Genomic DNA, 24417 nt, shown 5'->3' on the forward strand with positions numbered 1-24417 from the left:
TGACAATGAAAACAAAAAATTAAAGCAGGAATTGGAGTCCCTATCAACTCCATCGATAAATCAGGCTGTGGTTCCCCTCATCGGAAGCCAGACTGAAAAATTGTTTTCGAAAAAACCCATTGAGATTACTCTCAGTGGCATTTTCCCTCGAGCAGGAGAAATCTTGTTCCTTTCAAAACTTCCAGAAGATATTGTCTTAAAAATTTCTGAGACGAGTCTTCAGGATTTTACTACAATCATGATTTCCTTTTTCAAAAGGCTCCTTCAGTTCTGTGCTTGTTCACAAAAAGGAATTGATGGATGCATATCTCTCTCATCGACTTACCAGCTCAACCAGGATTCAGCACAAGACATGACTTCCCGATTGATAAGTTCGAAGAGGAGTTCTTACTGGATGCCCAGAATGCTCATCGTCAATATTGATGGCAAACGCCCCAGCAACCGAGAGCGTCCGCCCACTACACGTGGATCATTACCGGACAAAAAACCTTTCGGCCCAAAAGGCATATATTAGGCTTTTAGACCTATGAGCTGTACGGACTTTGAAAACAAAATTCACTATAAAAAAATTTATTTATTTATAATAGTGGAAATTTAATTTAATAATACTTGTTAATGCGGATTTTATAGCTACAAATGTACATAACTTACAAAATTTGTTTTATACTGAAAATACTTAATTTATTTAAGATTTTTAACTATTTTGACTTTTACATAGTATTAATAAATTATATTTACTTTGTACATATGTGAGGATATTTATATCCTTAAAGATATACCATATGAATTCTTTTAAATTTTTTATCATTACATGAATTACATTATAAAAAGAAAAATAGTAACTCTAAAAGTGAACCTTTTTTTTAGTTCTATTTATTAATTATAATCACAATAAATGTGTAGAATTACATAAAGTAAAAAAATTGCATTATATTTTAGTCACATAAAAAATATCAAATAAACTAACAACATAGTATTTTTTTCATATATCTAAACAAATATACAATTACTTGCCCACCGATAATTATGTAATACAATTTCCAAAATAGATATTATCTATATGTATATGTATATATATTTCCAGAACATATATACTTATTTTATTATTTATTTATTCATTTATTTGGTAAATCTTTTGTTAATGTGAATTAATGGTATATATTTACAATTATGCTACTATTTAATGCACCTGTTTTTAAGTTTATATATATGGATAAAGTTGTATCATACCCTATTAAATTGGGATAGAATCGTAAATGCATAATCAATTAATATGCTATATAGAATTTGAATAATATTAATTATTATTCTAATTAAATAAAATATATTCAAAAAAATATTAAAGAATAATTCTAATCACTTATTGTTATTTTATAAGTAATTGCTATTTTATTAGTAATTATATATACATAATCTTTAAGAATTATTAAACTTTACTTAATTCATTTTTATAATCATTATTATCCTTATAAAAGTTAAATTAAGTGAATCTCTCATCAAAGTGATTAGTCATTTTACAAAACTTATTCTATGAAATATCACTGAGAAAAGACAATTGCGAATACTTAATATTAAAATTTTTTAGACTATGATTATTAATTTTTCTGTAATAATAAACTAGCAAGGGATTTTCTTTTTGGATTTTATAACTATTTTCTTAGAAATTGAATTGATAATTAAGAACATGTCTATAAAATATTTTACATGAATCATTTGCTTGTGAGCTCTTTAATTAGTATTATCTAGCGTGAGTATGAAATTTATCGTATTAAAGTTTATATAGTATAAGAATAATATAAATTATAATCAATATTAATAATTGTCTTAACATCTAATGTTTCATAATAAATTTTCTTTACAAAATCAAAGCAATGCGCAACATCAATAGCCTAGTATTTATATATAGATGTAGTACTTTGTTTGGAAAGAATATTACTTTCTTGTAATAAGGTTTACGATAAACATATCGATATCCTGAGCTTTAGAACAAAATAGACTTCTTTTTAAAATTAATTCTCACAATAGTCTTCCCCAAAATCTATTTCCAAAATAGACTTATGATATTTTCTTAATCATTCTTCTATTCCCTTAGGTTTTTCATTTGTTTCATTTAAATGCCTCTTGAAATAAGGTCTATTTATTAGCATGAATGAATTATTTACGAGTTTGTCATTAGACATACCCTTAAATTATATTACCATGAACCAAAATTTAAATTTTACGAATTATTTCCGGTTACAACAAAAAAAAGTATTAGAGCTTAAGCTTCGTGCTAAGATTTAAATTTTAAAAATATATATTAAAAATATTTAATGTTTTACTTATAAAAATATTAAATATATTAAATAAAAACCAACATATACGTTTATTAGTTTAAGTTCCCTCCTAAGAGCCTTTCGTTCTTTTCTACATGATTAGCTTAAGCATACGTTATATGCTTGACCATGATCGACCATCATTGACTTCCCATCATTAATATACAAATAAACTTTTCGTACAAACAATCAATTAATATAATTTACATGTCATCAGATCATGTATAGATACATATAGTAAAATATAATTTATGCGTCGCTACTCACTACTAAAAATGACACCATTTCCAGCGGGTGTGTCCGTCAAAAATCCCTTAGAAATCCGTCGCAACTGGCTAGTTCCGACGGAAGTCGACTTGTCGGAAATGGGGGCACAGGAACCCCTCCGACGAGTCATTCGTCTGGAAAACCATTAGAAAGTCCGTCAGAAAATTCCAACAGCTTATTCGACGAGTAGCCCATCATAAGTTCAATAGTCAAGCCCGTTGGATATTTTCAACTGTACTTTCGAGGGAGTTTATCCGTCGAAAATCCACCGAAAACACCGAACAAATGATAAAAAAGGATAAAGCGGGAGGGATTCAAACCCACGACCCCCTCCTCCCTATTCTGCCCATTCTTCATTTCGACAATGGGGTCTGATCTGAAAATGTGTTGTCCTAGAGGGACCTGCTTCGGGGCAATTCGAGCAAGGAAGCAATTGAGCCCATAAGTGCGTCCTTTCTTGTTCGTCCTGACAACCTTCCGCCAAGTCTCCGCTTGGGTAAGATCACTCTGCAATGAGGCATCCGTTCCCTGAGAGGCGGCTTGAGTCACCTTTTCCTACAAAAAGAATCAATACTAAACAATTACTCACGACGATATATGCAAAACTCCTAGAGCAGTATAAATATACCATTTTCTCATATATTAACTTACATGTGTCTCCACCGCATAAGAACTAACCCATTGCTTATCTCCTTTCTGCCTATGGTAATTTTCAAACATGCCAGTCATTGAAGGTTCTAAACCGGTTGGTTTCTTCTGCAAAGGATGGATGGACGACTTATTATGATTATTTCTATCATAACAGTAAAAAAATCAAATTGAGTATTTCAGAAGATGCACCTCTCAATAAGCATGAGTATTGTAGGGTACACTTTCACCGCAGTGGATTGAAACTCAGCATTGGACATTTGATTGGCCTTCTTTTGTTCACCTTCTGGAGCGTATGTGCCCTTAGCTCATTCCACCTCCAACTCCTCCAAATGACCTTCTCAATGAAGTTGGCCCTCGACTTACCCTGTCAGCGGTCGTAATACATTTGTTGTAGCCTGTCGATACACTTACTCATGAGCGCCTACTTTATATATATGCTCATAGCGTGGATCATAGTAAACCAAATTCTATATATGAACAACCAATTAGTTATGAAATTAACAACCAAATAACTACGTTTAGTATTCGAAGCAATCATACCTTCCACTCTTGGAATAAGAACTCATTCCCCTCGTCTTGGACATCCTTATGAAATTTGACTATAGGCTTCTCTGGCTTATAGAAGCAGTCAATGTACTGCCTTAGAATGTATGTAACTATATGGGTGACCTGAACGGAATCAATCCATCTATAAACAAGTTTATGTCATTCAAATTTAGAAAGATAATTGTTGGGGATGTGTACAGTTAATCATTCAACAAAGCAAACATAAGACTTACCATCCTCTAAAGTCCGATATAAGAAAGGGAAAGCCATTGATAGTACACGGCTCGGTAGGGCAAACGATTGTACCGTCTTGAGCAACAAAGAACGTCAACCTGTCTGTTGAAAAGGGGGTACCTGAGGATAACTGGGTCTCACTTGATTATTCCCTAAACCCTCGGTGCATATCCATCGGGATGAGTATGTGGAAATTGGAAACAAATTTTCTCGTTTTCAAATAATCTACTTATCAAATGCATCTATAGAGTAGACAATAAAATTTCCTTTACCTATGGCTGACCATATAAACCCATCGAAGATCCATGAACAGATGATGGGTGGTTTAGCAATTGACTGTGGATCATCGGGGACGGTTCATTTGGTGATTGACTTTGTGTCATTGAGATAGTTGATTCGGTGATTGGTTGTTTATCCTCGAAAATATGTGGTCCCTAACAGCCATCTCACCAATAAGGTTGTGCGATCCAATACCCCTAAGCTTGCTACATTTCTTCTTACTACATTTGTCAGTCATTTGCATTAGAAGAACATTCAGATGTTTCAATTAGTGTATAATAAAGTGAAGAGCAATCATATATATGAGTACTTATGAATGAATGTGCAATTAAATTACATAATGTACAAAATATCAAGTTTGAAATAATCTACAAAAAATTAAGTTTTCACATGAATCATTCATCCCGAATCTCCATAGCGAAGCTCGTCATCTTCATCATCATCACCATTTGAATCCCCATCCCTATCCCCATCCTCATCCTCGACCCCCATCCTCATTCTCTTCAACTTCGTTGTGGCGATCTTTGACCATATCTTCTTGTCGAACAAACTCCATAGGATTATTAACATCGACTAAGGAGTAAATAGGGTCATCCCTGGTTATCAATTCAATGTGTTTCGCTCTTTGTTTTGATAAGCAAGTTCCAACAAGTCTTAAACTCTTACTTTTCCCCTCGATTTTGTTTTTATAACAGCTTGCCATTGAGATATACTTTTGTCTCAGCTCATGCACGACACATAATAAACCTGTCTTGCATGCTATGCAATAATGAAGGAATCGTAATCCTGAATCTTGCGCTTGTGCCTAACCTCGGTAATCACGACCTTATGATCAATTCTCGTTCTCGTACCAGAAGTAGGATCGAACCATTCACAAAAAAAAAAGGAGTACCGTCTTGACAGGTAATCTAGGATATTCCAACTCTATCACCTCCTTCAATATATCGTAATAATCATGTCCTTCATCCACCCCCCCCCCCCCCCACACCCCCATCGGTACTCCATAATTCACGGTCATTCTATGTTAAGCCGAGTTGATCAGTTTGGAACTTGTAACCATTGACGAAATACATCTGATATGTTTTCACATGTTTGTTTGGACCCCATGCAAGAGTGCGTAATGTTTATTGGTAATTTCATTCATCGGATTAAGTATCTACAACAGGACAACATTCCATGAGTTATATATATATATAGGCTTGGGAATATGCAACATTGAGCGTTTGAGTTTGATTTATTAACCCTGAACATACCACTTACTCGAACCACTTGACAAAGTCATCCTTAATCTTCTGTCATACTTGATCTCGACGAACGTTCAAACTAGTAATGAATATACTACATTATCAAATAGGGTCATGGTGGTTAGATTAAATACATACATCATACGGATTACATTCAAAAGGTTTTCTTCCTATATATAATTGTTTAAGGAGTACTTACTCATAGTATGGCTTAACCTCGGGGCAATTAAGTAACATCGTCAAGCGTGCGGCTTGAAACTCCACATCATTCAAGTATCTCTTATTACTAATTTCCACATGACATCTCAGTTGATTGAAAACCCCATACATTGGAGGTGAAGTATTGGATTCCCACCATCATCATCACGAGGGCCTCCCGTCCTTAGAGTACGGACATTAGCTTAGAAATAATATGAGCAGAAATTTATTGTATCCATGCTCAAATATGAAGCGCATATTAAGCCTTTGATACGAGTTTTCTGCTTAATGGTCCATTTCAGTGTGCCAAGATACCTCTCAAATGGATATATCCACCTGAATTGAACAGGCTCTCATTATGTGCCTCATTAATTTAATGTTCCAGAAATGCTCTATACAATCGAAAAACGCGACGGAAAGATCCTCTCCAACTTGCACAAGATTATGGGAATATTCCGCTCCATCACATTCAAGTCTTCGTGCCTTAAGGTCGTGGAACACAAATTTTTAAAAAACTTATTGAGCTTTGCTAAGAGTTCCCATATGTGATTAAGCAGGTTCCTGAATGCGATAGGCAATAATTGTTCCATGAATACATGACAATAATGACTCTTCCACCCTTTGAAGGTACATTGATCGAGATCAATTGATCTTATGATATTGGATGAATATCCATCCGGTGTCTTGAGATTGCTTACCCATTCATAAATCATGTGTTTCTGATTGTATGAGAACATATATTAGGCCTTAGGCATTTGAAGGCTTCCACCTCTTCCTTCCACCAGATGTAGCTGGGGACAGTTACACTCCATTTCCAAGTCCATTCGAACATTGACGTTGTTGTCTTTTGTCTTATCCTTGATGTCCATAACGGTATTGAAAATGTTGTCGAAAGAGTTCTTCTCAATATACATGACATCTAAGTTATGTCAAATGAGGCGATCCTTCCAATATGACAACTCCCAAAAGCTGCTCTACTTGATGAAATTGTGATTCTTCCCTTAATCATCATCCTTGACATACCTTCCTTCTTTCGTCACTTTCTTGACATTACAGCTAATTCACTCGAATATTCATTGACCATCTACTATTGGGGGCGATTCTTCTCACTCAATCCTCCCTGCCCTGAAGTTCCTTCTGTCCTTTTTATATGGATGGTTTTTTCGGCAAAAACATTTTATGGCAACCGAACCAACTGTTCTTATAGTCATATATAAGGGTGAATACATTGTTGTAAATCATACAATGAGAACATGCCAATTTCCTTGCAGTCATCCAACCTGACAGCATATCATAAGTAGGAAAATCATTTATAGTCCACATCAAAGCAGCTCTCATGTTGAAGTTTTACATTCCCGGAACATCATAAGTAGTAACTCCAATATGCCACAACTCCTTCATCTCATCAATAAATAGTTGCAAATAAACATCTATCATTTACGTTGGATTTTTGGGCCCAAGTATGATACAAGTTAGAAACATATACTCTAACGTCATACACAATTCTGGAGGCAAGTTGTACAAAACAACGCAATAGGCTAACACGAGTAAAACTTCTTCCCTCTTTCAAATGAAGTGAACCCATCAAAACATAATCCAAGCTAAATGTTAAGAGGGTCAAATTTGAAATCTAAGTGTACCTCGTCAAAGTGCTTTCAAGATCTCCCATCAGATGGATGACACATTACATTTTCAAGGCGACGATTCTCGTAATGCCATCTCGTGTTGCTTGTTGAGGTCGGACACACATAAAGCCTTTTCAATCTCAAGACGAGAGGCAAGTAATGAAATTTTTTCTTCGCCACTACCTTAATTTTGCCTTTAGCATGACAACGTTGTTTGTACCTCTCATCACCACAGAATTTGCACCTAATACAAGGAGCGTCGTCTTATAGTAAACATGCAGCCTTTTGGACAACAATCAAATGTTACGGTGCTCAATCCAAAACTTGACACTAACTTCTCCGCCTCGTAAAAGTTCTTAGGAATGTCGTTGTTGATCGAAAACCGACTGTGTATCATGACCAGAAGCTCATTGATCGCAACTTGTGCCACATTATAATCACTTTTTACACTCAGTAATCTAGCGGGTAAATTCAATGGGAGTGCTAGTCCTCTGTATTTGGTTCCTCGACAGTAAATATAGAAAATCCTAAATGCATTTCATGCCCATAATCCTACCTCACTGTATCATAGACCATGTCTCCGTCGCTATCCAATGGATTCTCATCAATCCCAATTGCATTTGTATCCGCTACTACTCTAGCTGAACTAGAAGCCGCATAAGGACTGACTTCCCTATGATTAGTCCAATGCCAATAGTTAGGCTTGAAATCGTTCCGATACAAATGTTTTTTAACCTTAGCGATTGGTAAAAACACCCTTTCTTCTAGCACTTTGAGCATGAACATTGAATTTCCCCCCTTACGCAATTCGGTAAACCGGAAGCATGCTTCAAGAATGTCTACACCCCATCGATAAAATCTTGCCCAATACCTCCACGATTAGGATCATCCCTATTATACATCCATTCCTGATGTGGAGGGATATTCATCTAAATACATTAGTTAAAAAATACAAACAGTAGACAACATATCAATTAATCAATCAATCACATAAGTACAAATGATAAATAATATTCACATCTTCTTATTATGCCGCAACAAAAAATATAAACATAATCAAATCCATAATGGAAAGGCTCAACCACTTCCCCAAATCCCGCCCTCATTCTCCACAATTCTAAAATAGCGACTAACCTAGGATCATACACAATCAGTCTAACTAAACATTAATATTTCAATTAAAACTACATATTAATTATATATATATATATAAGCGTAATATTTGATTATACCTTCAATGTGGCTTAGCAACAAGTGTAAGGGGGACTCCATACGATCCACGAGCCTATAAAACATTATAATTAAGCAATTTCACACCTTGGGCATCTATATATATTCAAATTAATTAATTCTATTTTTCATCAAATAAACTTATTATTTTTCATCAAATTAATTATTTCTAATTCTCATCATACATTATAATTATTTATTTTTAAAATAATTAATTAATTAATTAATTATCTGCTTGTCGCGAGCTGAATGTCGGGATTGGGGGGAGGGAGGAAGGCAGATCAAGGTGGTGGAGTTGGCAACGCGCGCAGCAGATCTAGCTGTTGGATCAGGGCTGTTATGACCTTGCTTTGGCTTTACTTTTTTTTTAGGGGGGTGAAGCTATCAACGCTACCGCTGGGAGGCTGCAGGGAGCTGATGCGGCTGTGTCGTCACTCACCGGGGCAGAGAGAATGGTGGAAGGAGCAGCATGCTGGTTTCTATACCAAGATATCCTAAGGTTTTAAAATTTTAATATGCAACGGAATTGCCTAGGATCATCAATCATACAAATATGTGGCAACTCACGCAATTGATTCATCAAGATACCTCGTTTCACGGGTTACGATCTCCACAAGGTAGTCGATGTAACGGTTGGTGGATCAAGCTGCTCGGGCTGTCCCAAACCTCCAAAGAAGCTGAGGCAAATGGCCAGTTGTTAGCCTCCTTGCGCGTTGCTCGGCTACGCATCCGTGGTGGCATACACGAGTCCGATCGTCGCCGGCCTTTACTCGATCTTCTCCTTTATTCCTCTCTCGCTCTTTCTATGCTCTCGACTATGTGGGCACTCGAAACGTGTGTGTCTGATCAGTTCTCTTGCACACCCAAAAGTCTCATCTTGTATGTTAATATAAGAGCAAATGGGCCAAGCCCAAGTGGGCCTCACTTAAGCTCATGTCCATACTTATCATTAGGCTTAACCAACCACGTAGAGAGTAGGTACTAATGTATCGATTGAGAATGAGGCTAGAGGAAGAACCTAAGATACTTTTAACCCAGCTTCCAAAATGACCAAAATGCCCATGCTGACAAATAGTACACCAAGGCCATCCTGACTCTGGTTATTACCCCCACTATGTAAACGGAGCCGTACTCCAGAGTTAAACACTGTATTAATTTCATAGGCCTGTTGTGTCGAGCACAACCCTTGTCCTTGATCGGTAAGTGTCTCTATCACCTCCTCAATTACGACTTATCATTGCGGTATCTCGTCTAAAAAGCGAACATCCCTGAGTGTCTTACTTGTCTCCCATTGGCCAATAGGATCTACAAGGATTCCAACATTCGACGCGACTCGAAGCCACATCACTAAGTGCTTAGTTTCTAGATGATCAACTAGGACGACCCAAGGGAGCAATTAGTCTGAATCAATATTGGTCGGCGTAGGTTATGTATTGTAGATGCATGTCCCAACTAACTAATCCCATATGCCTAATATACATAGCTGTTGATCCATAAAAGATCTTACCCATGGCATGTCAAAACATAAGATCCTGGTTTCGTAAGTTCATCCACATATGTTCAAGATTAAGAGCACACGAACACCTTACAATAGTAGAAGTAATTAATTCCTCTTTGTGATAGTGTATAGGAATCACTTCTATGTGGTCCTATTCAATGCTAACCACCTACACTAGCTTTATGCATCTGAACCACGTCTGATGACCAAGGCAAGCCATCCAGGCTATAACCTTTTACATCATGAAGTGTTCAGCTTCATCACCCAATTATGAATATTTACTTTAGGTCAAGTATCCATGACTTATACATTCCGCACGTTCAGGTATATCCACCACTTGTATAAGTCATTTACTTGATTCAATGGACCTTATACATGCACACATAATAGAATCTAGTTTTTCTGCTCAATTAATGAAAAAACACACGATATACAGAACCGAAATGTCAAGGCACAAATAGTGTTTAGGACATACTGTCCTGAATTGACTCTAACCAATTACAAGACTTAGTAGTATTGGTGGACCAAATCCTACACAGTAGATATAGCTTAGACAGGGATATACACAGTGGACGAAGCTGCCAATGCTGGCCACTTCACGTCATCGATCTCTGGCCGGGCCGCGGGCAATGCACAGTGGACAGAACCGAGAGAGATTGAGTCTGAGAGAGAGAGTCGATCCCAACTGCATGTAGAATAAGAGAAAGAGGAGAAAGTAAAATAGTTCAGCTGTTAGTCAAAGGTCAAAATCATTTTGACCGTTGACTTTTTTGACCTTCGATGGGTTTCCAACAAAAACTACCGTTGGAAAAAATAGACGAAATAATTCAGTCGAAAAACTATCGGACAAGTTTTATGGCGGTTTTCCGATGGGACGGATCCGTCGGAAATACCGAGTTCTCTAGTAATGCATTTCTAATATGCATTAATGTATCAATATAAATATTTAATATTATTTTCTGCAAAGATTCATCAATTTTCTTTTTATCTTTAAGGAAATACTTCATATAAAAGGATCTTGTGAACCTCGAATATATATCTTTGCGTTATTGAAGTTCATCTTTTAAAAAAACTTAAATAGATATTGTAGAGTTGCTACAATTAAAATATGTTTACTTGTATATTTCACATCAATAATGTACTATGAATAATTTATTGTGTATTAAAAATTATTTTTATTTATTAATTCACATTGTAGAAAAATTTAAGACGTTAATAATTTCATTATAACCATCAAGTCTTAAATTTCTAGGAAAAAAAAACATACATGTCAAATTTATAAAATGTAAAATTGATGGAAGAAGTTCATTCAAAAAATGCTTATAATGTATATCTATTTATATATTATCTAATTTAAATGCAATGGATAATTTTGTTTTCATATTTTATCTATATTTTTATACAAGATGAAAATCATTTGCTTAAACTCTAATATTTTTTAAATAATTTTAAATTTTGGTTGATGGTAATCTATCTATCTATTTAAAAAAGTAGGGTGGTTCTAGGTCATTAGGACCCTAAACCAAAATTTTAATATGAGGCTTATTAATAACATAATTAAATTAATACTTAAATTTTATTTTTATTTTTTCGGCCAACCGTTTATTTATTACTTGAGATGTCAAGTCATTAATTAAATTAAATTCTGCTGAAAAAAGTTACAAATTGGATTCTTTGATTAATTTTTTCTAGTAATCATCTAAACTAGGAAAATTGCCTGCAACAATGTTGATTTTTGGGGATGGGATCTCGCCATCGGTCACCATCCCCTCATCCGCTGTGGTTCTCAATTTCGGAGAGGTAGGGCCTCTCTAGAGACCACTACCCCCTCATTCGAGGTTGCTGGCACCAATTAAGGTTGCGGCGACCTCGTATGGAGGGTAGTGGCTGCCAGCGATGTCCCATTGCCTTTAGTCCCACCTCACCTATATTTTAATTAGGGCTCAAGCTCAAAAAATGAAAAACTTTTAGGACCACTGTTGTAATTTTCTTATCAGAAAGTGCTATGTTAACTTACTTTCCAGGTGGCTAGGCAAAAATAAGGGATGGCGGTTAGTATTCTATTTCAAAAGGAAGGGTATCGCTATCCATTTACAAAATTATAGGAGATGTGATTGGAATCTATTAGTTCTTTTCAAAATAATAGAAATCGATTCATTTACTTCTCTCTGTTCCGTTTGCATTGCTATCTATGTTAGGGGTGTGCACAAATAACAGGTATATCCAAAACCGGTCAGAACCTACCCGTTAGGGTAGGGTCCGTATAAGGAATCGGTGAAAATCGATTTCGGTTCTGAGTATTGCATATAAGATACCCAAAATCGAAACCGGAATCGGTACTTAAACCCGGATTCATTAATTAAAAAAAGAAACCCTAGTGAACTGAAAATCTAAAACCAAACCTAATCAAAGTAGTACCCACCCTATCGTTCTCCTCTCTGTTTGAGCTCTCTAAACATAATATGAGCTCAATTTCCCCCTTTCTCCTTCTCCTTCTCGATTTTTAATCTAAGTTCGCCAAACCTAGTCACTACTGTTATCTTCTCCGTTCTCGATGTATTGTGAATTAATCTAAATCTATGTCGACATTTTATTTTGCGTTATTACTGATTATGCATGAGACATTTTTGGTTTTATTTAGCGAGAAAAAAAATTTACATATTCCAACATGGTACCCAGAACCTGGTATAATACAGGTTCCGGGTAAGTACCGATTCCAAGATTCAACAGAGTTGGGTCCGATTCCAAAATTTTGAAACATGTTCCTTACATGGTAGGGTTCGGGTGCTGTGAAAAAAATAGAGTACCCGGTCCCGAACACCCCTAATCTATATTGAAATCCAAAAGGATGGAAAGGCGCTTATTTAGATAAAATTAAAGTATCTGGAATCAAATAAAAGATTATAAAGTCGAGGGACCATTTCTAATTTTCCATCCTTTCCTATCTGATTTACACGAACGGCACCGGTAACGGAGAAAAGGAACTCTCCTCCGGCGGAAACGCTCCATGCATATCCATGGCGCTCCCCGGTCTCGCGTCGAGCTTCCGGCCGTCGTCCCCTCCTCTTTCCTTTCACGTACTCCCCTCTTCCTCATCTTCTTCTTCTTCTTCTTCTTCCCCAGCTCTACTGCTTCTGTCTAGCCGTAGAGTGAGCCGGTTCCGCAAAACATTCGTAGCCTCTAATGGCGGCACCAATGGGAAGCGGCTTCTTCTTGGTCGGGCCGCGTCCACCAAGGCGCAGCAGTGTGAAGAGGAATGCGGCGGTTCTGATTCACAGTTCGTTGAAGTGATTGCCATCGGGAGCAGAAAGGACGCTGTGCTCGATTTCTGCGTGGATTCTCCTTTCTCATCCAAGAACTCCATCCGCTACTGGTAAACCTTATATGTGCTTTTCAAAACTTCGGTGATTGCACGGATTGGTTCTTTTGAAACGCGGACATTATTCGAAGTGGTTTTATTGGGAGAATTGTTTGATGTGATTATATTAGGAAAATGCAGATAGAAAGAACAGCCAGCTAATTCTGTTCATTTGCATCATTCCTTGAAGATTCTACTCTACTTCGGATGCAGCTTCTGTAGCATTAATGGTGATAGAATTACCCGATTAGGCGAGAAATGGTGCTATAGATTATCGTGTCCAAGCGGATCCTATTGGTGCTGTTCGAATTACCAAAACATTGAGGTGCATGATGAACATGGAGGACAGTGCTTAGCAATAGTCTGGCATGAAGCAATTCCTTTGCTAACTTGAAATTTTTTGAACCTTGTTTGTCCCCCCATATACAAGGAGCTGTCTGATGCTGATCCTTGGCAAGATGCTGTTAACACTGAACAAATACTATTCTAATTCAGATATTGTTGAGATCAATCGTAGGTAATCATGTCTTGAGCATTTGCACCCTCAATCACTAATTACTACCATTACCTTACTTATAAATAAGCGCCGTTACTTAGTTGTAAATCAAATCAGTGCTAATGCAAAGGTGAATCTAATTGAAGAACCAACTAAAGTAGCAAATTGAAATGCACTAGCCATTTATGAGCATGACCCAAGAAATGATTTCCAGTTGACCTGAAATGGATGTTTCAGATAGATTTCACCATATCTCTGAACTTCTGAGATCCTCACTTTGGATAATCTTTTCATTTATTGTTTAATCTCAGTATCATCACATATGTTACATATATAGCCCAAAGTGCAGGGTCCTCCAAATTTGTCCGTCCTAAGCGAACTCCCTAGAAACTTAGTTTTGGCCAAGTTCTCTTAGTTCTCCACAGCTATTTTGGAGAATCAGATGTGGAAGATATTAGTTAATAAAGAGCAACTTATATTCATTTCTGCTTTTCTCTTTATTGTTCCACAATTATTGGGATTGTCTGTTTCACAGGAACTTTATGATGAAAGATTCAACAAAGGTGCATCTACAGCAAAGGTTTCTAAATAAAGGTTGTAATCTGTAGTTAATATGAGCTTACTGGTTTCTCATCGCTTGAAGTTTATCTTATTGTCATACTATCTTGGGAAGAGGATTAGATACATGTTTACACGATTTGATGACATCATTCAACATAAATGTTCAAGGTCTTTGTTTGCACGACAAGCTCTTACAAGGATTCAGATATTATTTTGAGGGACTTTCTTTTTCTTTTCTTTTTTAGTTGAATTAGATTATGTGTGTTCGACTTATGATAAATATAAATTTTTTATTATGCCTAAGTTTAGGAATTGATTAGGCAGCTTTATTGGAATCTCTTGATTGACTTTTATGTTTATCCAAGAAAACGATCTGTTAAGTTGACTTCATCTATGACTGGAAGTATGTTAATGATTTTTAGTTCATCCATGCAAGCAAATGAGTCGGATCCTTTTAGCTTCTGAATGCAAGATACTGACTGATTGGAGTAGGTAAATTTATTTTGAGGACCAATGAGAGTTAATTGGTTGGAGAAGCATCTGATACAGGGATGTAAAGATGGACTCATGTTATCTAGGAATGGGTTATCTCTTGATGACAAAATACTATGGCATTATTTCTCAATATTATTCGGAAATTCTGATTTTAACTTATTCATTTGCTCCAGAGGATGCCACTCCCAGTACGATGGAAGCCATGCTGTTTCCACAGTCTCAGCCGAAGGCGACAATACTTGTCCGTACAGTCCTTACCTATATTCTCATTCCTTGTGGGTTTTGTGGTTATCAATTCTGTTCCTGTAATCTAAAAATTATGTAAAGACCGACTTCAAAGGCAACGATATGAAATTGGAGAACTGGGAGGGGTTTAGCTGTAACAATTCAGAGAATTGTTTAATGATATTTTCACATATGCCATTACTGGAACTGGAAACACTCCCAAGTCATGTGGGTTGACACCATCTCTAAAAAAAAACTGATAGACCTCACCTTAGATGTTATTTTCCATTTGAATCGACATGCATCGGGATAACTTCGCGCAGAACAATGTGTCTGAAAAACATAGGCACCCCCATCACAGTCTCCCAGATGCCTCTGAACCAACCATAAGATATTTATGAACTATATGTTAGCACAAATATGTATCTAGAATATAGTTCCTAGACACTTATGATTCCTGGTGATGCTATGAAGATATTTTGTCAATAATAATGCATTTTCTAGTTTCCGGGAAGTAATTAATGTAGCTGCTGTTATAACTAATACTTCAATGCTTCAATTGTTCATGCAAATAGCAGCACTTCAATTGGAATCTCTATTTGTGCTTCATATCTATATCTTTAATATTATTTGAGGAAAAACTTGACACTGGAACTACTTTTAACTAAGATAAGATAAATCATCATTATTCTATATGAAAATAATTAACCTTCTTCCACATTTTAAGGAACTTTGAGAAGGGGATGGGACACTTTTTTTCCTCTACCTCATCCCATATAAGCCACCTTACCAACTTCCATTTTCTTCATTTTCTCTTTTTCTTTTTTGTTTGACATCTTTCGCCCAAAAAGAAGGCCAGGCCAATTTGTTTACTTTCATATATGATTTCTTTTAACATAATAATCCTGAACAAATTATGCAAGTGAAATGTGTGCATAAGAGATATAATTAAATTCCTTGTCTAATGCGTGTCAATTTCTTGTGTTGTTGCATTGTGTCTCAGAACATTGGATGCTTTGAGTGTGTAACAGCTTGGATATTTTATATTTGTCTAGATTGCTAGTGCTGGATATGGTTTGGATCACACCAGAGCGATTGAAATTCTTAAGTCGATAAGATCTGTGAATGGATATGCTGTTGCTATAATTTTGAGGCCTTTCAGCTTTGAAGGACAGAGGCGAAAAGATGAGGTAATATTTGCTTTGGAATTGGAAATCTCAGTTGCTTTATGTACGTTCAGATGTATCTTTTGAGAAATGGTTGAATAAGACTTACAATAAGTATGTTTATGATTTTTTTAGTATTGGTGTATTTTGTGCCACTTGATTGTTCTCCGTTTTACCTTTTCAATCTATACGTCCTGTACATGTTGAGGGTCTGCAAACAATTCATGCGATTTTTGTTTTATGGTGTGAAACAAGCTAATATTGAGCATTCAACTAGAGTGCATCGAGGTTGTGATTTTATTGCGAACTATTAACTACTTGACCGTGCTCTTCTGTTGCACATAGAGTTGGATGCTCAAATCTTTAGAAAGTAAAATATTTATTAATGTTTTGTGCAAGTCAAGCTCAATATTATTTTGGAAAAACACATCTCAAGACTCAAGTTCCTTAAAAACAAAAAAGAAAAATTTAAATTTGTAGTTGAAGTTATTGTAAAGATATACCACCCCTCACAGCACACAGCAGATTGGCTTGGAGATTAACTCTTTGGATTTTAGGTGGTTAACTAAACTAGAGTTTCTTCTTGTTGACCTTATGTGATGGCGCTGGGTTTTGTTTCCAGTTTTATTGGATTCTGAGCTGTTGTGGAAACTTTGTTGTATATATTTCATCACTTATTGAGGAAAAAGAAAACTGTAGTATACCTGCTAGTAGGTCATGATCCAGTCTCCTTTTTAGATCAATTTTAGATCTTCCCCATTTTTTATTTTTCTTTTTTTTTATACATATCTATCTGATTTTTCTTTAACTATTTTTGGCAGTAGAATTAATTCGATGTCATTCCATACAATGAACTTTAATAATATTCTATTGTGCCTAAATAAATTTTTTGCTAGAGATTGTTTATGCTGAAGTTAATTGCAGTAGTATTATTATATACCTCAGATTCATACTATTTTATTAATGTGTATAGAAGAAGGACGTGGAACAAGTTGCTCCATTGTCATCCATATAAAACAGCCAAGTGGCATTAACATCATGAATTCTAGACTAATTTTTTTGGTTGATGGATTGATAGGCTGTATTGGCCATCGTGATGAGGCTTTTCTTTGAATAAATTCTATGAACCGAGATTGACTTTTCTTTGATAACATTATCATTGGAAAGTTTTCAGGTCAATCATTTGGTTGGAACACTAAAGGAGCATACAAATTTTTGCATCGGTAAGTCTACCTTAATTTCTTGGAATATTCTCCAGGATGAATGTCATAAACTATCTTTGCCAAGAATTTTTCTCCTTTTCCATTACTTTTTTCTTACTTGTGGCCATCTATGAGAGTTAAACTGGCCGATGATTGCTTATAGGTTCATATGTCAGTTACAGTATGGTTACATGTTGCGAATGGTATAGAGTACTGTCTTCCATGTCACCTCACTGGATATGTTATGCTGCAAGTACTCATAAAATGTTATTGATTAAGTTTTATCATTTCTCTAAGCCTTTTCCCTCTTCCTAACTGATTGTGACCTGCTCGTCTTAAGTGAAATAAGGTTGTTTCTTAAATGCAGATATCAATACGGACATGCTGCTTAAGAAAGATGTGGTTACTCTAGATGGGGCTCTAAAGACTGCAAATGATGCTGTTTTATTGGCAATAAATGCCATTTCTGTCCTAGCAGCTGTAAGTTTCACTTACATAGGAAACTTTTAATGCCATGCAACAAATTCCTGTCTCTTATTCCCTCTATTTTCAGGATTCTCACAAAACTTATTTAGCTGTCTCACGAAGCAAGATGAGGGAACTTAACGTCGCGGAAGGTTTTGAAGTAAGTCTCTAATGGCAGTCTTTGGCCCAATCACTAACATGTGATACTCATTATTCATTGATTCTTGTTCCACTTCCCTAACTTGGCCTCATAACTGTCAGAAATTACAATTTGAATTTCTTTAGTACATGACAAGAAAAATTTATCAATGTAAATGTTGTGAACCTTACACCTTTTCTCTCTTGCATTTAGGTTTACTTTGTGTTTGCTAATGGCATTATTGCATCTATTTCAGGTTCTAAAATGCTATAAAGAAGCAAAGATTGGATTTGGAACTGGTTATAACATCAGAACATCAATTATTCAAGCCATATATCAATGCCCTTTTCTTAGTTATGGAGTTAAGGTATGGTCAGAGTTTCTTACAAGTGGAAACTAATGATGGCTTGTGCTTTATCTCAGTAAGTGTGGATCTTTAGCTGTTAGAATCGCCAATTAGAGGCAATCCCTATATCGTGAAAGGGGTAATCATAGTAATAACGTGCTTCAGAGGCAGAACACACATCTCGTGAAAGGCATGCCATTTCAAACATTTCTCATATATTTTCACCAAATTCATGCAGGTTTTGCTTGTAGATTCCATTGGGAAAGCTGTTCTAATATTTAGACCAAATGATGAGTTTATTGGTGGACGCAAATGCTAAAAATCCACCACTTCAAACTTTGCCCTCTGTAATTCCATTGAATTTTGTGCTGATGGTGAAAAACCTTTTTCAGTAATTTTGTCAACTGGTTGATAATTTTTAACCCCGGCCATAGCATTTTATTACCATTGATATCTATCCAGGACTCCGTTTCCATTTGAGTCCTCCATAATTTGCCTAGTCTGCTGTTCTCAACAGGATTTGAATGGAGTAGTATTATGCCTGCTTGCTAGTTCAGATGTGAATGAAAGCGTCAATTCACATGCCTTTCTGGATAATTTCCGTCAAGTAACAGGATATGAAGGGGAAGTTGTTCTTTCTATAACTCATGAGCCTAATTTGGAGGCCAACATGCTGGTGACAACTGTTATTACTCTGGGGTAAGAACTTTTGCAGGGAAAATTATTCGTTATTCCGAGTGTTCACTTGAAGTTCGTATCAACTTTTATGTGTATATTCCAATTTTCTCTTCAAAGGAACCTCTGCGTTATTATTTATTCTACTAGTGAATCCTATAAAGCTAGCTTCAATGAGCTGTCTACCACTTCAAAGGTTGAAAAAAAAGAAAATTATACTTTTATCGCTTAAGGAATGAGGTCGATTCCCACCATTTAGCTTTTCTGGCATCTGATAATACAGTTTAAATAGGGCATCTGATGATGAAGCATGACTAATGCCTTCACATGCCTGCAACTGCTAAGTGGACATTGCCCTGTCATTCCAATGAGAAAAATTATGTTATCCCCAAGCAAGCCTGGGAACTCCTTTTGATGACATCAGACATGTTTCTGATTTGTGCATGCAATGAGTAAACTAGTAATGGTTACCTAATGATGGATTTCACTTAAAAGGTAGGGTATCTTTACTAAAAACTGTATGGATTTGATGCTTAACTTGTTCTGATTAACAGGCGTCAAATGCTGGATCTTTGTTTAACTTCTGGAGAATGAGGGGTTTGAGTTCGATTAGTGAGGTTCAGGGTGCCAAAACTAGAAAGTACAAAATGAATGACTTTTTCATATAGTACTAAAACATTAAATCGAATATAGGGAACTTGTGATTGGATTATTTTAGATATTTAGTAAGAGAATTCATGGCATTAGGATGTGAAACAAGTATGTGGAAATCCAACTATATGTGGATATTTCTAGATGTCTCTCTTTACACTTCTGTTTCTTCATCTCTTAGTGCATTAATCAGTTTTTATTGGCGACAGCCATTTTTATGATGCTCTAATCGATGGGTTTTTGTGTAATCTACAGTTCTGCTAGACCTCAGAATCCTCAAAAGAACAACTTGTTGTCTAGACTGGCCCAACATTTCCCATTTGTGTTCAATCTTTTAAGAAATCAGAGAGAATCAAATAGTAGTCAAGCAGAAGATTCACCTGGAAGTGCAAGCATGGAGGACATGCACTCGATGGACTTTAATGAAGATGAAATGCAGGTAGGCAGGATAAGAGAAGGTTCCGACATCAATCATGAGGAAATGCATGCCTTTTCCAAAGGAAACCCGAATGAAATCCTTGTGTCAAGGTAAGAGTATTTTCTAATTTCTGTTTTTTAAGATGCTTTTCCTCTTTATATTCTGCAAAATGTTGAAGATGCTCCTTACTTTTCGTGTCAGTCACAGCGAATCCGAGCAAATCAATGAAGGAGAATTGGAGGGTGATTTTGAAACAAGCGTCTTTGATGGACAAGTTCCTGAAGGTAGGAGTGCTGAAGCCCTCTGTTTCAGGTTCTACTCCAGCAAAATAGCAACTTTAATCAGTCTAGCGATAAAATTTATCCTTATGCTGCTCATTGGAAAGAATTACTGAATTATGCCATACTTGGTTGTCTAGTAACTCCTGCTTTTCAAAGAGAGCCATTGAACACTTGGAGCTTTGGGCCGGGTTACGTGGCTGCTCAGGAATGGGCTAAAGAAAGGGCAGAAAATGCTGCAGCTTCATCAATTCTCAATAACCTAAGCATCTTTCACCTTCCTGTGGGTGTGAGACCTTCCGGAGAGTTGCAATATTCTCTGAACATTTCAAATGCTGATAAACATGTCAAAGAAGAGATGGAGAACAATAGCGTAGCACAGACACTTGCTGATTCAAGGATTCCTTCTAGGAGTGATTTGACCGATGTGGGTTTTGGAGCAGTAAAGGACTTCTATGATGCAGCATCTAGCGTATTAAAGAGAAAAGAAGCTGACATTCCTAAGAAGCAGGGAGTTCTTTCTGTTCGTGCAGCATCGATGTTGGTGAGTGCTTTATTTTACTGCATTATTATATAAGTTATTCTTACTCACTGATAAATTGTACTCTCAGCTTTCCTTTTGAGATTATCGATTCCCTCTGTTGCTTATGGGGCTTTAAGTTTGTGCCCGCCTTGCTGCTAAGGGAATGAATGTGAAACTTTGATTTCCTGAAAGGTATGGCTTTAGTTGTGGTTATACTAGAGATTATCAACTAACCCTATCATGATTTCTTCGTCAATTTATTGGAGCATGTTCATGTAGTCGCTCATCAAACTGATTCTTTGACTGCATCAAGTGCACGCATAATTTTCCTATTCGGTTTTTGCAGTTCTATGAGGAAATGGTTTTGAGTATGATTGATACTGCAGATGGTACAAAGACATTTGACCAGGTCTGGTATTATGTTGGAGTACTCTCCAACAAATAGTAATGGTTTGAGACAAACATTTGGCATCAATATGAGAAGCCTGGAAGATAGGAAAATGATTAGGACACCCTAAATTTTCTGTTTATTCGCTCTTGCTTTTAAACTTTCTAGTCTCATTTTTTTGTTTGTTGTTATTTATCTGGTTTCTTAAGGAATAGACCTATCTCAATGTGCATAGGTTTTTATCATTCTGGCCTTCTGTCATCGGAAGACAGCACCTAAACCTCTACAAAAACAGAGAATTGTCATGAAAGCACAGAATTAAGAATATTACATGTAACTTCATCTTAATGCAGGAAGCTGAACGGGATTCGCCAAAAAAATGGAATCCTATCGTTGAGATGCAATATAGAGGTGGCTTTTATAGAGGGCGATGCCAAGGTGGTCTTCCTGAGGGGAAGGTATTGTCCTTTTTTTGAAATTTCTAAGAGGAATGTTCTTTCAACCACAAAAGAAGAAAGTCTGCCATTAATTCTATTTCTGGATGGATGTTCACAGGGTCGCTTAGTTCTTGGTGATGGAAGCGTATATGATGGAATGTGGCGTTATGGTAAGAGGTCAGGATCTGGTACCTTTTACTTCAGCAATGGCGATGTTTTCCAGGGATCATGGAGGGATGATGTCATGCACGGAAAGGTCTGGGTCTTGATTTCTGCATAAATAATTTCCTAATTCTTTGGAGTTTTACTTTTAGCTCTTGTAATTTGTTAAGCTTGCTATGTTGTCTAGTGTAGTATTGGGAGATCATTGTTACTGCTTTCTCAAGCATTGTGCTTATGTTTTTAGGAAAACGGTGTGAAAATGATTCTTGTTACCTTGTCTGAGATGGCCCAATGAACTGCAATTGGCTAATAACTTCAAAGGCAGTACTCTGATCATGTGATTTTTACTGGTAGTTGAATTACTCACAGGCCCGTAAGGCGCTAGGCATTTAGAACTGTAATATTATGAAAAATATGCTCGTGTTATGTGTTTCTCTGATCAAATAATTTTTGTTCAACGAAAAACTTTTGCAGCTGAAAATGTTGTGACGATTACATTCGAGACAAAAGGTAGTTATGCTTGATGTCTAACTGCTTCATGCTTTTGCTTCCTTCTCCCTTATGGATTTTCAGCCCGATTTCACTTGTATTTTCTATTGCCTTTTTTTTTTTTTTTTGGACATGTAAAATCGTAATCACTGTGTGCTGCACTTTTCTTGAGCTGACTTGCGATGTTATGACTTCAACCTTCAGGGCTGGTTTTATTTCCACACGGGTGATCGTTGGTTTGCAAACTTTTGGAAGGGAAAGGCAAATGGTGAAGGTCGATTCTATACAAAGTCGGGTGAGGTTTTCTTCGGTCAGTTTAAAGATGGGTGGCGCCATGGTCAATTCCTATGTATCGAGGTTGACGGACAGAGGTACTTCATGACTTCATTTATCGTGCACTATTAAGTTAGAATATTGTACTATTGGTGAAGATTTGAGCCCCTTCAGCAGAAAAGGCAATGCTTCATGTCTTGGTCTGCAAGAAACAAGTATTAAGTACACCTGATCATGGCTCGTCGGGCTGGGTCTGGGCCAAGCTGACACATAGCCTGGCCTGGTGATTATCAGGCCCGCCGATCTCGGCGTTGCCAGGCACCTAAATTGTTCTGCCAAAAAAAGTTATTAAACAATAACAAAATCCAAAGACATTGTTTTAATATTAGTTTTCTTTGCTATAAGGAACCTATTTTGCAGCTCACCTATTGTATTCTATATTAATCTCTTGTAATGCTTTCGTGCTTGTTCTTAAAGGCATGTTGAGACCTGGGATGAAGGTGTTCTTATCAGCTGTCAGCAACTCGGCTCTAATTCATAATGCTCGTGTCCACTCATTGGTAGTATCATCTCCCCATCTTTGTCTCAATAGGAGATTAACCCAAAAGGCAAATGATGGACGCAGCGAGGTTTTTGGCCCCTGCTGTTAATTTTTGCCGAAATCATCATCTGGGTATTTGTTTAGTGTGTTAAAAGCAAGACGCTTGGTTGTTGCCTTGTATAATTCCAACTTCTCGGGAGAAGCAGCCTTTAGCTCGTCAAGTTTGAGGAAGAAGCTGCGATTCCTTTGCTGACCCAGAAGATCAAATTGTTAATATATGGGTATTTATTGGCTACACTGTATATAGAGATTGCTGTATTTCTCAATCCCCATGATTTATAGGTTGGAGGAGAACCTGATGGAGGTAGAGACTGTTCTTTTCACCCGGTTCGAACCGTTCTTGGATAATTCATCTCATTCATTTACGTGCAATTTGCTTCAGTTGTAAATAATTATGAAGTTTAAAATGTTTCTGCCGAATAGGTGGTTGGTTGCTCAGAGTCTAGTGTCATCTTACCTTTAATTCCCATTTATGATGCCATTGGTCTCCCGATAACAAGGCGATGGATCAAAGAATCGGGATCCGAGTGTTCGCTCCTGTTCCAGGGACGATGATCTACTCAAATGTAGTGAAAGATGTGATTTTTAACTGGTTAGTGACTTTTTTGGCACCAAAGAAAGATCACAATTGTTTTGATCGGATTTACTAGAGAATTAATCCTACCGTATGTTGAGACGCACCAAATTATCAACTAGGAGAGAGGGGAAAAGGAGGTGCTCACTAGCTTGCTAAATTTGTATATCATAGTGCTATGTTTATTTCCACCCCTTAGTTCCTCGAACCCGGCATGTTCGTGCACGGGAACAGGCGTGATTCAAGACCATCTATTGAGCTGGTCTAGCAACTCTTTGGAAGTAGCCCTTGTCGATGGTATGCACCCCATGTAGACAAGGATCCTCTAAGCTGTAGGCCATAGAGCCATAGCGATGCCTAGTTGCATATCTGACTTGACCGGAGCTTAGCCAGCAATGACAGGCCCAT

General features: G+C 36.7%; 1 protein-coding gene across 2 annotated transcripts; it reads left to right on the forward strand.

Annotated features, from left to right (window-relative positions):
- Window positions 1–13035: 13035 nt before the first annotated feature.
- On the forward strand, window positions 13036–23873 carry LOC116196527 (protein ACCUMULATION AND REPLICATION OF CHLOROPLASTS 3). 2 transcript variants are annotated; one of them, XM_031526287.1, is made up of 16 exons: window positions 13036–13460; window positions 14477–14535; window positions 15171–15238; window positions 16278–16412; window positions 17563–17611; window positions 17958–18070; window positions 18144–18215; window positions 18451–18561; window positions 19058–19239; window positions 20122–20394; window positions 20492–20568; window positions 20703–21106; window positions 21827–21931; window positions 22029–22166; window positions 22766–22932; window positions 23312–23873. In XM_031526287.1, the coding sequence occupies exons 1-16, from the start codon at window positions 13105–13107 to the stop codon at window positions 23373–23375; spliced, it is 2373 nt and encodes a 790-aa protein (XP_031382147.1). In that variant the 5' UTR covers window positions 13036–13104; the 3' UTR covers window positions 23376–23873. The 2 variants fall into 2 exon arrangements, with proteins under 2 accessions (XP_031382147.1, XP_031382146.1); XM_031526286.1 differs by having other exon boundaries at window positions 13037–13460; window positions 20486–20568.
- The last annotated feature ends 544 nt before the right edge of the window (window positions 23874–24417 follow it).

Source organism: Punica granatum, chromosome 2, assembly GCF_007655135.1.
Source record: "Punica granatum isolate Tunisia-2019 chromosome 2, ASM765513v2, whole genome shotgun sequence".
NCBI lineage: Eukaryota > Viridiplantae > Streptophyta > Magnoliopsida > Myrtales > Lythraceae > Punica > Punica granatum.

What these genes read in the sequence shown, in the direction of transcription:
- LOC116196527 (XM_031526286.1), top strand. Translation starts at nt 13,105, where the DNA reads ATGGCGCTCCCCGGTCTCGCGTCGAGCTTCCGGCCGTCGTCCCCTCCT. An exon ending in ACAACTGTTATTACTCTGGG is followed by an intron (nt 19,240 to 20,121) that starts GTAAGAACTTTT and finishes TGTAATCTACAG; the next exon opens with TTCTGCTAGACCTCAGAATC. An exon ending in ATGATGTCATGCACGGAAAG is followed by an intron (nt 22,167 to 22,765) that starts GTCTGGGTCTTG and finishes TTCAACCTTCAG; the next exon opens with GGCTGGTTTTATTTCCACAC.